This window comes from Doryrhamphus excisus, chromosome 12 (genome assembly GCF_030265055.1).
Source record: "Doryrhamphus excisus isolate RoL2022-K1 chromosome 12, RoL_Dexc_1.0, whole genome shotgun sequence".
In the NCBI taxonomy this organism is placed as follows: Eukaryota; Metazoa; Chordata; class Actinopteri; order Syngnathiformes; family Syngnathidae; genus Doryrhamphus; species Doryrhamphus excisus.
In genome coordinates, this window is record NC_080477.1 from 14,845,615 (window position 1) to 14,863,112 (window position 17,498).

A 17,498-nucleotide genomic window follows, 5' to 3' on the forward strand; every position below is an offset into this window, starting at 1 on the left:
AACATCAAACGTAATCATGAAACAGCAAAAAATGACATTTCCATCCCAATGCTAAATGATTCTCTCGAGAAAAACCTTTATATAATATAAATTATAAAACTGCAATTAATTTGATGAAAACTACAAGCGGCAGTATGAATTCGACACTGATGTTTGTTAGCTTTTTAATCAGAACACGTTCCCTCCTTTTGAAAGCATTTCTTAAAATGGCTTTTGGGATAAAAATCAAGTCAACCTGGCATAATGACTGTGAACATGACACAGTACTCCCAACACAATAAAGGTCTAATACATTCTTAATAAGTTTGACAGCAGCAGCCCTTTATCAAATAGCACCAGAAAAAAAGGTGTGAGTTTGTGTTTGTGTGTGTGTGTATGTGTTCTATTGCGTGGTTCAATCCCAAACTTCCGCGGGAGACTGCCCCGGAGTGAGTGGTTACTATGGCAACACTAGGGTGGAATAAACGAAGGAAAGGTAGAGAGAAGTGAATGCTTGTGTGTGTGACTGGTCTTGTTTGTTCATCATCTAGCTGCCTACCAGCAAAACAATGTGATCCCGCTGAGCTCATACACATAAACACAGACAAACACATACATGTAACGTATGCACACAAACACATGCACACACAAAGGCCTTGGGTATTTATGATGACATTTGGGAGCACACGAGCCGGCATGCGAGGAGGAATGAGCTGGAGGAAAGTTCTGTAGGATGGAGCGCAAGTGAGAGAGCTGACATGAACACAAACACGCCACAGTCAGTGTATTATTAGGCAGAGCATCAGCAGGCTGTCGTGACAACTGATCAATGAAACTAGTCCATTTGGCTGACCATCACCCTCTCACTCTCAGTCTCTCTATGGAGGGATATAAGCAGTGATACCATTTAAAATGCTGACAGGACGACAATGCATCCCTCTATGGACGTTCGACAACAGCCAAGCTGTGTCAGCATTTTACTCAAAACTGACAAGATTTACTACAAAGAGTCTTAAGTCAGCTAAAAATGATGGGGATATTAGTTCATTCATTCATTTTCTACCGCTTATCCTCACGAGGGTCAGGGGGGGTGCTGGAGCCTATCCCAACTGCCTTCGGGCGAGAGGCGGGGTACACCCTGGACTGGTCGCCAGCCAATCACAGGGCACATATAGACAAGGGATATTAGTTGTGCCCCATTATTTATTATTGTACTGTTACTCCTTTGTTTTGTTATTTTAAAAACATCAGAATTGATCTTTAATGACTGAATACTAAATTGAGTACTATGGTCACACAAAGAAATGGAAATAAAACGTTGTATATGTGACAACTGTGTACAGAGAACACAAACTCCACACATAGATGCCCAACAGAGATTCAAACCCAGATCTCCTGCTAACCACTTGACCACCATGCAGATAAATGACAAGTTTCATTCATTCATTCCTTTTCTACCGCTTTTTCCTCACGAAGGTCGCAGGGGGTGCTGGAGCCTATCCCAGCTGTCTTTGGGCGAGAGGTGGGGTACACCCTGGACTGGTCGCCAGCCAATCACAGGGCACATATAGACAAACAACCATTCACACTCACATTCATACCTATGGACAATTTGGAGTTGCCAATTAACCTAGCATGTTTTTGGAATGTGGGAGGAAACCGGAGTACCCGGAGAAAACCCACGCATGCACGGGGAGAACATGCAAGCTCCACACAGAGATGGCCGAGGGTGGAACTGAACCCTGGTCTCCTAGCTGTGAGGTCTGCGCGCTAACCACTCAGCCGCCGTTCCGCCCTAAATGATTATTTATCATTGTTTATATTTATCAAATGTTTATTTTAGTACATAAAAAAACGCAAAAGCAATACCTACAATCGAGAGAAAAATTTGTTCAGGTTAGCACCACAGACTTCACAAATACATGCAGACATCCCCCCACCCCCCAAAAAACCTCTAACACATCCTGACAAAAGGAGACATGCTCATTGATCTAGAAATGATTTTAAGCTGAAAGAACTACAACGACCTGAAAAAGCACAGCCATGACCTGACAGGTGTATGTGTGTAATTGTGTGTTAATATTTGCAGCTCAAATGTTGTGTGTGTATGCATATATCTACGAGCATCTCCTCTTCATTTGTGTATTATGACACCTGAACATGCATGGTGAGAATCTATGTGTCATACGTCTACATAGCTTGTCTTTGTGTACCCTTAGGCATGTGTGTGTTCCTCTACAGTACCTGTTCAGGTCACTGACTTGTTATTTGATGTTGAAGGTTTTGCTCTGTGTGTGTGTGTGTGTGTGTGTCATACGTCTGTGGGTGCATTAACCCATTCTGGAAAAAAGGGACATTTTATCACTCAGTGTATCACTGAGCGTAGAAAGCTTTAACTTACTTTTATACTCAAGGTGAAAACCTGCAGCAACAACACTAATGTCACTCTGAAAGTGCAAGAGAAGCTGATTGGATGTGGAGTTAAGGAGGGCGGGAGCTGTTGTTCCTGGAAGAAGAATACAAGAAGAAAAGCGTAAATTATTGAACTTAGGACTAATTATGATATTACATGAACAATAACATACACTTGCACAATGAAATATGATCTAACACCAGAGCTGTAACAAAAATCGTGCCTTGACAAACACGATGCTTGGATTGATGGTATTAATTCAAACTACTAATTACTGTACTGACATTGAAATCAAATTGTTCATTAAGAGCAATACAAGTACTGTTGTTATTGTTCTATTATTATTGGTGGTGGTGGGAGTAGTAGTAATATGGTGTTTGATGCTGTTTTACACCACTGCATGCTACAAACACAATATCAATATATTGTATTGATTCTCATTTGATTATCTTGCTGCTGTATATCGAACATTGCGGCTGGGGACTGTAGAATAACATTAATAGTGATGATTAAGATGACCAGTTGGGGTGTGACGGGGACTAGAATGTCAGCGACCCCTAAACCTCCGCAGACAACTAACATCTTCTTGTCCCTATATGAGGAAACTCTCATCAGTGCTCAGTGGCAAACGCTCAAGCACTATGGTTAAAGTGGGCAGCTCCCCAGTGTGCCTTGTGAAGAAGGGCACAGTCATTTGTGTGCTTTTGTGTATCGTGTGTGTGTACGCTGCCCTATGGGCGGCATGTTTCATGTGTGATAGGTTTGTGACAGGTATGTGCTTGGGGCAGGTCACAGGGGGAGCTCTGCCGGGAAATTGTAAAGGTTAGATCATTCTTTATCCCTCCCCGTTTTCTCTGTCTCCTTCCAGCCTTCACTCAAAATACAAGTGAAGCTGTTCTTTCTTTTCTCCTCCGCCTTGCAGCGTTCACAGAGGAAGACTTCTAAACGCATCAAAAGGACATTCAAGATAATATCAGATTTCTTGGTATTACAACTCATCTGTTATAGATCTCTGGTGTGTAGCGCTATGAGTGTGCATGTGTGTGCTCATAGTTTAATAACTGTCATAGCTAATTCATCAAAGATCCTTTGCTGTGTGTGTGTGTGTATGCAGCTATAGTTTAGGAGCTGTCATATCCCATCCATCATAGACCGCTAGATGCCTGTGTGTGTGTGAGTGAGCATATTGTCATACCAGAAAATGACCCTAATTTAGGAGCCGTCATGTCTCCTCCATCGTAGATCTCCAGAGAATCCCAGTTGTGCTCTGTGGCAAATGTTATCACTTGGATCTAAACAGAAAACAATACAAAATATACATTTTGTATAAAGGGTTTCCAGAATTGTTTAAATGCTAAGAGACAAACATTCCCACTAATGCTACTGGCAACAACTGGTAACAATGCCAGATTGGTTATTCCTTCCTGTTTCCTGAGAAGACCCGGTACTGTGTTATGCGTCATTTATGTTCGCCCTGCCCTAGGAGTGCCCACCAGTCACCTGTTCACTTCCATTGTTGTTTCTGTGTCTCGTTCCAACTGAAGCAGTACAGTTTTGGAAGTGGTAAGCAGACCGCTCCAAACTGTGATGATGTTATCAAAGTATAGCAAAGGCGAGACAATGCAGTGGAAAATATAATACGGTGGTTTTCGGTTTTTGTTATTAACCCGTTCCAAAGGGTCTGTCTAAATCCGAATTGTATGAAAACTGAAGGCTTTTCTAATAAAGACGCTACAAACACAGTTGGATTCAATCAGTATTGAAACGCAAGGTTCCAGTATACCCGTGATCCTAATGGGGATAAGCGGCATAAAAAATAGATGGATGAAACACAATTAAGACTATAGCAATTAACACAATAGCTTTTCGTCCGGTTACTCCCCACATTATTGACATTGAGAGCTACAACACACACTCAAAAAACTGTGCTCAAATATTGGCCAAGTTTACAAACAGAAGAGCAATTTAACTGAAATTTAAAACATTATTCAAAAAACAAAAAGATCTGTTTTTCTCTCTTTTTCCATTTTGTCCAAAAAAGGGTTTTGGCTAAGACGGTTGATCATATGTATGTGGTAGGCTTATATTTAATGTGAATACTAATATACATATACTAATAGTATTCGTTAATGCAATACAACACAATAAATGAAGCAGCATCACCTGTATCCCAGCCCCTTCGCTGACATGGATTCTCCACAGACAGTTGAGACTGTTTGGGTATGGCTCCGGATAGCCAGGAGACAAGATGGTGCCACGACGTTCGGTCAAATTGCCGCTGCAGGGAACTGAATAGGAAGCAGAAATGACAGATTTCTCAATAAGGTATAATGTGACCTGATTTGAAAACTCAAATGGCACCAATAGAAACAAGGAATGCTCTGATCGATCGGCCACTGATCAGTATCAGCTGATTTCCATGAAAAGGAAATAAATGATCGGTATCAGAATCAGCAGTATGGAAGCCTGATCGGAGCATCCCTATTGAAACTGTAACCATAATGATAATCACATTGTTAAAGTAATACCTGACAGTGTTATTCAAAACTGAGTAGCAGATGAAGATTTTTTCATTTTGTCTTATATTGATTGTCCTGCTATAACATACAACATACATCATGTCATCCTTACCGATACAGCTGGGCGTTGTTGCATTCCACTGTGCCAGAGCTCCCGGTACAGCCCGGCACCGGATTGCGCTTGATCCCTTCAAAAGATATCCTGGACTGCACTCGAACCGGACCACCGATCCAGCCGAGAACTCTGACCCAATTCGCCTGCCGTATCGAGGCTCTGGCACCGAGCTACACTGACTGTCACTGGTCCGAGGCACAGCTTCGGTAACGATAGCAGCATGCAAAGAAGGAACAAATAGTTAATGCAATGGCGCTCATCTGTTGTTTACGTATACACTTTATACACTTTTTAAAATGTACTTAATTGCAAAATATAAATAAATTGATTTTAAATGTGTTATTCTAATCGTATTTTTGTTTAGAATCAGGTGGTAGTAAAACAATTTTGACTGATAGCATGGTTGTAATAGTTTTTTCCTAATTCCTACAAGTTGTATAATGCAGCTCTTCATAGAGCAAGAAAGAAAATTTGTTGAATTAAACAAATCCCACCAGACACTTCATGCTTCACTATACAAGGCTGTGTAACTTTTCTCAGCCAATCAGTGAAGAAAACTGAGTATAACAATACAAAAGCAAAACACTTTATGAAATAATGGAATGGATTAGTAAATAGAACATTAGAATACTGTGAAATGCTTCACTTTTGAAGGTCCAAAAAGTCTAATTCTAATCTGGAAAGTAATCCAAAACCACTACAGAAAGGTCCCAAGCCTTTAAAAAGTCTTAGGTTGGCTCAGACATGGGAAAGACTGCTGATCTGACAGTAGTGCAGAAAGAGATAGCAAAAGAATCTGGGTGTTCTCAGAGTGCCGTCACAAAGCACATGAATGGCCAGTCAAGTGGAAGGGAGAAGTGTGGAAGAAAACTGTGGACAAGCTGAAGAGATGACCGCAGACTGGAGAGGGCTGTCAGGAAAGGGCCATTCAGAAGTGTGGGGGAACTTCATAAGGAGTGGACCGATGCTGGACATGGGCTTGAAATGTTCAATTCCTGTTGTCAAACCTCGCCTTAATAGTAAGCAGGTCTGTGAGACTGGTCTGTTGCTCAGTGGTCAAAAGTCCTCTTTTCTGATGAGAGCAAGTTTTGCATCTGATTTGGCAACAAAGATCCCAGAGTCTGGAGGAAGACTGGACAAGAGGACTATAGAAGATGTATTGATGTGTTCAATACATTCAGTGTTCAGTGTTACGTTTCCCCAATCTGTGATGACTTGGTGATCCAAGTGAGCTACTGGTGTTGGTCCTCTGTGATTCATTAAGTCAAACATAACCATATCAGCCTAATAGGACATTTTAGAGCACTTCATGCTTGCTTCAACGGAACAGCTTTATGAAGATGCATTAGGCATCATTAATTACAACTTCAAAGGTAATGGAATTACAAACTTCGGTGCAAACCATTCCGGGCCACGATACAGAAAATGCAGACTTTCCTTAAGCACTCTCAAGTGAAGGACACACACAAAGAGAGACAAACTTTTGGTATAGGAAACCCATTGAAAGAAAAGGCTTTGTTACCTTGGTAGACAAAGTGAAAGCCCTTAGCTGATTGACCACTCTTGGCGTTGAAGCGCAGCATTATCTGATTGGAAGTAGCCAGTGGTAACGTCTCTCCTGGAACACACAAATCCAAGAAAGGCATGTTTCAGCTTTAGTGGGTTTGCGGACATCTGTAGCAACTAATTGTAACAGCAGGACCAGTTTCATTTGAGCGGAATTCTCCAACGGGTAATAATTTGACCTTTTTTTTCATCTCTCCATCAAATTGTGTACAATCAAGATCTAATTTGATGCTTGACAGGATGAAGTCTGCCAACACTTGTAGCTCTTCATCTGACATCTGAAAGTGACTTCTCCTTGTCTCTCAATATTTCAACCCAATCCACAATAAAAAGATGCATTTTTGTCAAGATGCTCAATATATTACCAATATCCAATACATTTAAATATTGAATTGGTGATAAGTGAATTGAACGAGGTTTTCTCCGGGTACTACGGTTTCCTCCCACATTCCAAAAACATGCTAGGTTAATTGGTGACTCCAAATTGTCCATAGGTATGAATGTGAGTGTGAATGGTTGTTTGTCTATATGTGCCATGTGATTGGCTGGCGACCAGTCCAGGGTGTACCCCGCCTCTTGCCCCAAGACAGCAGAGATAGGCTCCAGCACCCCCTGCGACCCTCATGAGGGTAAGCAGTAGAAAATGATAGAATGAATGAATGAATTGAACTAGAATTCCTTATTTATAAAATGAATATTTTTGTAGAGCCCTGCTTACACCCTTCTAAATATGGGTTTTAACAATATTAAAGCCCCCTAGACAAGAACTAACACTCCTATAGTCACCGTTACATTTACATTACCCACTATAATAGACATATTAAGAGTAAACAAGCCCAATCGCAGGGTTTATAATAACTGTAGATAAATTATATAACAATCATAATAAATAAAATATATATGTAATAATAACTGATGAAAAGGTTAATAGTTAACTGAAACATTATTCAATGTTGAGTGAGTACAGATAATGTAGTATATATAGTACTCACAAAAAGGGATATGCACAACGGTTATGTTAGAGAACAGCAAGATGTGTGTTAAATACTAGGAAGTACATCTTTGGGACTTTGTCATTTAACAAGTAGTTGGCAGGCTGAAAGAGCGTGAGCACCCCTGCCCTACACACATTTACAAGGTAGATATACACACACATACCAAGAGTGATAAATGAGACAAACATGGCCTTGTGTGGCTGACATTTAGAAACATTACCAGCCATGTCAAAACATGTGTTATGTTTGTTGAGTGCAGACAGGGTTTTCTGTGTTTAATGTACAGAATTTGACCTGTGTGTGTGTGTGTGTGCGTGCGCGTGTGTGTGAGTGCACACTGGTGGCTAATGAAGCGGATAACAGTAAGTTTGTGAAGCCTGGTGTGTTTTGTTCTTTACTTTATACTTTGGCCAAAATGAGAATTTCACTGGTCTACAAGCAAAATGCTTCCCGAAACAAAAGTAGTGATTTTTTTTCAGGTCATCAATAAAGAAAAAGTAAGTCAGAAATGCAGATTGGCTATCGTTTTTGTGTCAAAATGGGAAATGCATGCAAAATGAGGCAAAACTGTAATCTATCAGAAAGTACAGTGGACAATGTAGAGTTTTGACATCCAATGTTTTGTTTTTATTTGTAGAAATCTCTCTCTTGGAAGTGGACGAAATGAATGCATGTAGAGAAATTTTATGAACGGTAGCAGAAATTGACTTTTGCATCCGAGTTTCTTGGAAACGGCAAGGCAGATAATTATAAGCATCTGGTGGCAAACCTCCTGAAGTCCTACAAAGCCCTTGGCTGCAATATGTCACTGAAGATACACATTTTGCATTCCCATTTCAATTTCTTTTCATTGAACTGTGGAAAAGTAAGTGATGAGCACAGGGAACGATTCCACCAGGATATTGCAGCTATGGAGAAAATATACCAAAATATACCAAGTGGAATCCATCTCAGGGATGACCCTGCTGGTTACTGTAGACAGTATTAGTAGACAAAAAGCAAAATGCCAAGATACCGAATAAAGGAAACTTTAGCTTGTTTTTTTTTATAAGATATTTAATCACCTGATGGCTTACAATATTTCTTGACGGATAAAGAAGTGCAACTAAAATATTTCCAAAATATAAATATTATTTTCAAGCAAATATCTAAATCTATTGTATAAACAGATGTGATTTTTTCGCAAAACAATATCACTAAACAGTTACCAATTGAATTTCAGTCCATCTTATCAAAATACTTTTCTCTTGGAAGCAGATTGAGTCCAAATGTTTGCAGAATCGTGTTTCCAACAACAACAAAAAAAAAACCACTTCCTTCAGACTAACTTTGGTAAGCCACAGTTGGAAAGAAACATGAACATCAACCTCAACCTCCATTAGGCAGACCAAAAACAATCATAGAGTGCAGGAAAAATCAGAAATAAGTTTCTTTGTTGACATTAACGAGTGTAACATTAAACACATGCAAACAATAGTATAAAATAGCGTTTTACTACTGCAGCCCCCCCCCTCCCCCATTAATTTATTGGCTATTGCAGTTTTTCCTGTATTAAAGGTGCCCTGTTGTGCAAAATCCATCCGTCCGTTATCCATCAGATTGTCTTTCTACATGGTGTACACCAATCTACTTTAGCATGGTAGTTTGGTCAAATTTGACTGCAATATTAGCAAGTAGCTCATAGAGGCAAGTCATATATAGCAGATAGCAGAACTGTGATGAAATTGCCGCATATGGACACCAGTGGAGTCTTGATATGTTGTGTCCAGTACAATACAGCACTGCTACATACTGCTCTGCAACAGCGAGACATCTTTGCCATTGATGCCGTCTCATAAAGATAAGCCATAATGGATTCTCACTATATACATCACTGCCAAATAAGCTGTGATAACAACTTCTGGTGCTGTGTTCTCATGATCCCCAAGAGCGGCTTTCTTGCAGACAATTTCATTATATTCTTCGTGCAAAGATGTGCTGGGAAACCTAAAGTGCAGAACTTGGATTTGATTTTTCTTCGAAGATCGTTTTCACAGCTGGACTGTTTGAGGAGGATTTGGGTCGTGATAGAGATCAGTAACAAAAAGGTGACTTCCTCCATCCATTGATTCAACGACTTTTGTTACTGTTTGGTTTGGCAAAATAACATTATGAATAATTACGTAGTATATATCATATTGTATGCATAAGAACTCTCACCCAGCACAAAATAAATTGCACTGGTGAGAAAACTTGATTTTAGCCTAGACGTTTAGGTGTACCTCAATCCGTCTTGCACCTTCGTGTTTTAAGGTAGAGAAGTCACATTAGTAAATACCTCAAGTCAATTTTAAGAGCAATCTGGCAACCCTGGAAAATTTGAGGCTTATTTTAGGAGTGTAATAAAATTGTCAAAATTGTCACACTTCCTAAAGTGTTATGTCACGCCACTGCACTCGAGAAAAAGAAGCCACACAATAGAGCCAATCAGTACTTCAGTCTCTCAATCCTCCTCATTCCCATACCCGTACTAAGGACCAATAGCAGTTCCTGAGTCTAACGGGAGAAGCAAACAAGAGCGCAGATTAATCATTTCACCAGCCTAATTATTGGACCAATTTTTCACAAACTTTTTTAAAGCACCCAAAGGCCAGAAAGGAGAGTAGAGCAGCCTGGTGAAGGATTTCAGACATAGCAAGTTGTCTCCCTGAGGTGAATTAATACGACATTTCTCCAGAATTGGCATTTAATAAGGATAAAAATGTACATGCTCTGCCATCATTTTACTTAATAGTATTCTCTGTTGTAATCTACTTCTTGTCACCTGAATGTGATCCTGCCAGGGAGCTTAGCAATCGTGAGTTCTCATTGGCTCCATCAAACAGCTCCACAGAGTCGTTCATTGCAGTCTGGAAGACGGCAAACTGACCGAAAACAACTGGAGGGGGAAAAGCAGAACAGAGGATGAGACCTTTGCCAATTGGGACTATTGTGTTGGTAAATCACTTCATTACAATATGAGCATACCAAACTGTGGTGGCACAGTGATGTAATAGGGGCACATTTGTCTGGTGGTGTAGTTTAGAGGGTAGTTTGGAGATAGGACCACTCCCTCAGATCCGCCATATTGTCCACCGCATGGTGCTGCAAAAATACATAGAAAGATCATATAAGGATTGGGCAGGTGGAAAGAGCACATTAAAAATCACAAAGGACAACATAGTACCCACTTTCACCACATGGTCATTTATTGACCAGCGTACTGCACAACTCAGCAGCAACAGAACCAATGTTGTAATAGCAAAATTAGCAAAATGGTAATGAGCAAAATGTTTAGCCGGCTGACGAGTGTGAGTTTCACAACAACAGCTGAGTAGCAGAACCAACATTTAAAAGTGCATGCAAAGGTAGATTAATCCAAGTGTTCAATATACATACAAGAATACAAATGTAAGGCATTTAAAAGACGCATTCAAATACGTTGACATTGTATTCCACACTGGTCACGAGGTGTAAGAAATATGACTGTACTATTCGGTGAGACACACAATCTCTAGACTTAATCACAGGAACAACAGTCTTTTATTGCAGGTTTAAATCATTTCCCAACAGGCACAATAATCCCTAATAAAAACACAGGCTGGGTACTGTTGCGGCTGGAACCCACAGCAAGATTAAACTAAACTCTGAACCCCCGATGTCACTTTGTGTCAGCCGAGGGAGCACAATCATAACAACATTGGAGTATGAGTCTTACCTATGTCTTAAATGGCTTATTATGTCTACAATATCGGGTAATACGAGTGTAAAGGTGACTATGGGTGTGTCAATTCACATCATATGGCTCTACTAATGTAAAAAAACTGTATTTACAAGGTAGTCAACTGGGTTTTCTAAACACAAAAAGATTCCATGTAGAAATAAGGAATGCTACTGCATGGAAGTTAACTGATCTCGGTTCTACTGCCGGAAATAAAACCTCAATTTTATTACAGTATATCCGCACAACCATTAATATGCAACTGACAAGTACTAAGTCTTTTTCAGCACTCAGTATGTCCTTGGTACACAATTGACAGCATGGTCAAAATATTATATGTACAAGCCTTCTATACGCACATGATGTTTTTTTTGTTTTTTTTAAATATGCAGAAGATGACATATGTTCCTCTTTTTGTGTGGTTATTAGGAGGACAATATGTATACTGTGCCGGGCTATTTTCCAGCAACAGCCAAGTATGAAGAGCATAATAAATTAGAGGGCAGTTTATTTTGCTGCTGGCCCATGGCTGCACGCTTCACCACCCTTGAACACCATGGAAATTGCATTCACTTCTATTCATGTAACTTGGTGGAAAGCGGCAACACAAGTTTAGCAAACTAATTAAAGAAAACACATTACATTTTTGCAAAAGATGTTAACATTGCATCCTTCTAGATTTGATATTCAACACTCTACACGGTGCACCTTATTTCATGTCAGCTAGTGAGGCAATTCCATTGCAACATCAAGAAAAGAGGATTTCAAAAGTTGTTTCATTTTCCATGCACCAAAGTGATATTTCTCAGACACAGCTATAGTAAATGTTTTGGAATCTCAGACAAACCTCCGGCCGCGACAAATCGCTATGTTATGGACTTGCCTTCACTCATAATCTACCCATAGGTCACTGGATGGATTATGCAACCACACTAGTGAGTCCAATCCTAATTTCACACAGACAACCAGCAGAAATCAGCTGGGCAACCCCGTGTATAGTTGTTTACAAATGTGAAGCACATAGCATTTGGATAACACACTGAACACTGATTTTATAATAAGCTGCTGAAGAAATACCTCAATCAAATATGTTTCTGCTACTATATAATACACTTGATTGAATGAATATTTTTATTTTTCCACTATATTTCTGAATCCTAATTATTGGTATGGTGTGTTACTTATTTTGATGTTTTCAACCGATGTGTTGTTAAAGGGCTTTATAAATAAAGTTGCTATGGTGTGGGCAGTTTGAACGTTTGAAGTACAACACAGTCGACAATAAAACTAGGATGTTTATGCTTCGGGTGACCAAACATCCCATTTTCCCAGGACATGTCCTGTTTTCATGTCCAGTCCTAGCTGTCCTGGCTTTCTTTTATAAAAAATGACTATAAATGTCCTGGTTTTCAGTGAATTGAAAACGTGTGATTTAATCCACAAGAGGCTGCTCTGTGGATGGCTTTTTGAATTGGTTCTTGCCAAAAAGCCAAAGAAAAAGCAAACCAGATGCACAAATCTAATCCACTTGCTAAGTTGAAGTCTGGTAAAATCTGGTACGATACATTTAAGGAAGATGTTTTTAGTGGGAAACACAAGACCCAGTGGACTTCAAACCAGAACAGGATGCATTACCGTAATAACAAAGCCAAAAGAAAAGCGTGGCAAGGACTACAGTACGGTATATCTGTTGGCTAGAATGTGAGGAAATGAGACCTTCCTGTGCATACTCCCCGAGAAAGTCTGCTTTTTCAAGAGGCTCTGTCTTCTGAAATTGTATTTTTAATCCTTTGCTCAATCAATGACACAGTTAAATAAATCTATGATGGTGAATCTGAAATTGTCTGCCACTTGGTGAGTCTTTATTAGACATAAAATAACGCTGACAATATGATTTTATTGGAATGGTACACACAGTGGGTGATAAAAATGGACATTGCACCTTACTTTTTAGCTAATCAGTCTAAAATTGTATTTGAGCATAATTTGGTGACCAAAGTCACCTGGGATATGCCACAGCTCACCCTCGACCATAATGAATATGTATAAAAATGGATGGATGGATGAATATTATAAAATATATCAATATTAAAATATAATATAATTATGGTGAAAGCCATTTCCCTCCATTCTGAAGTTCCAATATTTAAGAAGTATAGCCACTCTAGTCCACCAACAATTCTCACAATGAAATATGTATTGATGAGTATTGATGATCAGAAAGTGAGCAAAGTTAGACATGGCCATGAGTGGATGGCACACCAAATTATCAAAGCATATTGAACTCTAAAGTTGTCCCATCTATTTATTCATCATCACGCTCCATTATACTACAATAGTTACTATTATTACTGTATTTACAATGTGTCAACGGTTGTACCTCATCAATCATGCATACACTATGTGTCATTTTTGCATTAGATGTATGTTTGTGTAGAAAAAAAAAATGTCTCAGAGAAGTATGGATGTAACAAGAATGTGGTTGTAGTTTGCATTGCACAGAGTCAGCTGGGATAGGCTCCAGCTGATAAGCAGTAGAATGCGAATGAATAAATGCATTAGTGAGGGCACCAAGCACACAATAGCCATTAGTGCCGGTGTCCTTGAGGGCGGAGATCCCTCAGCAACTAAAAACTTTCAAAAGCAATGATAAAGAAATAGACCTTGAATGAATATATTATTCAAATGCTTCCATTCTACCACATACAACACTTGATAATATGAATATGATACATGTACAGTGGATCCCTTTTTTGCTCGGGGTTAGACTGTAGGCTGGATTTACTCTACAAATGGTGGATTTATGATTTAGTTCTCATGTGGTCCAAATAAAGTGTAAATAAAGATGGAATCATTTCAATATTGACAGATGAAAACAAAGACTGTTTTGTTCTTGTTGTTCAGTCGAGTAGTAGTTTAACAGTATTTTGGGGGTATGCACATGTGAGTTGCCCCAAGTGTTTAGTAAAGTCAATCATAATAATGTCATATCACACATGGGTAATAGAGCAAATTGACAATCAATAAAGTCTGATATAGGCACAGAGACCTGCTGTATTAATCTAGTCTTAAACGTGCAATAATTTGGAACTGTGCAGGGCCCTGTCCATGCACTGCACCTGATCACTTAAAAAAGCATTCGGAAAATAACATCTCTGCACCCGTGTGAGGTTATCATGATTTTAGCATAAGAATGATGCTCACTTGGAAAATACTAGTAGTTGAACACAGTGGAAAAAATACCCTGTTAAAATTGGTTTTGTTGCTATTTGCAAGAGAGCTGTTGCACGCATTGGCCTCCCCTGCCCCACGACGCTGTCCTGCTTCCAGTTTGCTTCATAAACCAAAAGAGTAATCATCCGCTCCTCTTGATCCTCTGCACTGAGTGATATTTCTGCATTGATTCTCACTGTGCTGCTGCATTTAAACCCTCCGGTCTGGAGGTGTGTTCTTGATCTACCCACAATCCCCCAGTGGTGTTGCTGCAGGCTCAGGTGTCAAAAAGCCTCCACACAAATGTGCTTTGATCACTCACGCTCACACACACACACTCAGTCAAACACACACACATACACACACTTTTGAAGACTTACAGTCTTTCAATCTGCAACAAATACACTTTTTCTCTGGTGCAACGTGAACATGGTAAAAGGAAAAAGTCTAAAAATGTCCCAAAGTGTTAGAAGGTTATGTTGCAGCACCTCCTGCAGTTTTCTGAAAACAAGCTAATAAAATTGTTATTGTGCCTTCAATTTTCCTGGGATTAGATTCATCACAGGAAAGAAAATAACCTCAAACTCTTGAGTGCTGCACACCCACACTTCCACAAACAGCCGGCAATTATTACTGTCACAAAATAATGATGAGGTTTGTTTGAAAATAAAGCACAGTCAGTTAAGCTCCATGAAAATAAATTAAAAAACAGTGGCTATATCACCCTCACGAGCCAATGCAGAATTTTCCATAGAAAATAATAGAAATTAAGATTACCTGCTATTGCGATACAATCTATACTGCTTAGCTCTTTGTGTAAGATACACCCTGGACTAATTACACTCACCTTCACACTATCACCAAGTTGCCACAAACCCTACACTGGCTGCAAGGAAGTCAGCCAAGTGAACAACTACACAGTCACTCGACGGTAATCTTATATACAGTAATCCATCGTTTATTGCGGTTAATTGGTTCCAGATGTGATCGTGACAAATTAATTTTCATGAAGTGTGATTCCTTTGTTAGAGATAGATGGCTATAATTTCGTAGACCAGGCACACCTGCCTTGTGCCACACCTACGCCACGCCAACGGGGTGTGGCCTGCACACTTGCAAATTTCGTGAGCAGTGCAGTCTGGTGCAGCGCCGTGCACCCAAGCCTCCATCCCTCCCACGGGGAAGTGACAAAGAGGCAGGAGACAAGGCGTAAGATGGTTTAAAAGCTGAGTTTTTTTTTTTCTGGCTGAGTTTTCACTTCTAAAATGTTGCTGTCAGGGGGACAGGCCATTTTTTTAGGGGGACCTCTGCCTGTGAGGTTTTGGTGATGTGTTTGCACTGTCCGCCTGTCAGCCAATTTACCATTACGCAGGCTGCGCTTCGCCTGCGCCCCTCAAATAGACCAGGTCGGAGCTGGCGGGCTCTTTTGTCACAAAATTGTCACTGTGCCAAGCTGTGGACTCCTCTCCTGGTGCACCTCCATGCCCATCTCAGCGCAGTCCAGTCTACCAAATTACCAAATTGGCTGCGAGCAACAGCAAGCGATGTCAGAGGTACAGAGTGGAGTTTTATCTTGCCGTGGGTTACGGCTGCAACAGCAGCCCGTGTTGTTATTGTTAATATAATAACAATTATCACTACTATTATGAATACATTTTGGTAACACCTTACATACTGTACAATTTGGTTAAATATGCATATATTTTGACTAATAGTAAGCCACATTCGACCACAAAACAGCATGGTTTATTAATTAATATGCTTGAAAACCGTGACACCAATAAATTAGAAGGGCGCTGTGGCGAGCGATGACTATGCATGCAGTGTCGATGCATTGACACTCACCCAATAATGCACAGACACACAGCTATGTATAAACCTTCTATGCAGGAGTCAAATTTGGGCCGACTGCTCACAAGGCTACTCAAACAGTATTCAAGTATTCATAAGTGTACATATATGTACTGTAGCTGTATGTGTGTATGTGCATGTGTACCCTGCCTCTAGGCGGCACTGTATAATAGCTCCATCTTTCTTTCCCTCTCTCTCTCTGAAACACTATACAAAAGAAGAGGACGAGAGAGAGAGAGAGAGAGAGAGAGAAGCCCATCAACAGTCACTGAGAATTCCCTCTTTCTTGCAACAGCTCTTAGTTACCATGGGAACCAATAAAAGAGCATTTTGAGATGGGAGGTGTGTGTGGGAGCGAGAGCAGCAGAGAACAACACACAGCAAATCAGACAGACAGGAGCAGCACAAGAGTGAGAGAGAGCGAGGATGAGAAGTCGTTGCATGCAGAGGGAAAGAGGAAAGGTGGATGTGCGAGGGGGCGAAAGGCGAAGTGAGAGGAGATGGAGGGAGTGTAAGTGGAGCTGTATTATTTAAGGGGGTCTCAACCTGTCTAATGAGCTTGGTCTAGGAGCCCCCAGGAGCTGGCCCAAGACAGAGTGACGGAAAGGGAAAAAGAAGTGGCCAAAGTATGTGGTAAGAAAAGTAATTGTGGAGAAGGAAACAAGAGAGGGAAAAAGAAGGAAGGAAAACAAAAACCATGCATTCAGACTTATATCTGAACAATCTAAGGAGACAAAACATACTATTTCTTGGACCACATCACATTGCAAGTCTAGTTAAGGAAGTGATGATGACTGGCCATATAGGGAACACTTTGGGTCACCGGTAGAGCCTGCCCCTTCCATTTCAATAAAGAGGGAGTGGGAACCACTACTGTAAATGTAAACCAACACACTGTTCTACTGTTCATCACACACGGTGACTACAGCGGCCTTAAGGGACAGAAAAAGACTAATAATGGAAAAGTTCAGTTGTGCTCGCTCAGTGAAGCCGTCTTTAAGTATTCTTTATTAGTTTTCTATGCTGCTTAATCGGGTATGCTGGAGCCTATCCCAGCTGATTTTTAGGACTGGACTGGTCACCAGCCAATCACAATTGTTTATTATCC

General features: G+C 40.2%; 1 protein-coding gene across 10 annotated transcripts in view; it reads right to left on the bottom strand.

Moving 5' to 3' along the window:
- Nucleotides 1-17,498, bottom strand: part of LOC131139316 (CUB and sushi domain-containing protein 1-like) — a 361,438-nt gene that overhangs the window by 57,916 nt on the left and 286,024 nt on the right. For all 10 annotated transcript variants that reach the window (XM_058088813.1, XM_058088812.1, XM_058088816.1 and 7 more), the window contains 7 exons: nucleotides 10,594-10,710; nucleotides 10,391-10,504; nucleotides 6,549-6,644; nucleotides 5,024-5,227; nucleotides 4,556-4,680; nucleotides 3,588-3,684; nucleotides 2,381-2,485 (listed from right to left, as the gene is read on the bottom strand). In XM_058088813.1, the coding sequence (XP_057944796.1) occupies nucleotides 2,381-2,485; nucleotides 3,588-3,684; nucleotides 4,556-4,680; nucleotides 5,024-5,227; nucleotides 6,549-6,644; nucleotides 10,391-10,504; nucleotides 10,594-10,710 (858 nt within the window). The remainder of the gene's footprint in view (nucleotides 1-2,380; nucleotides 2,486-3,587; nucleotides 3,685-4,555; nucleotides 4,681-5,023; nucleotides 5,228-6,548; nucleotides 6,645-10,390; nucleotides 10,505-10,593; nucleotides 10,711-17,498) is intronic.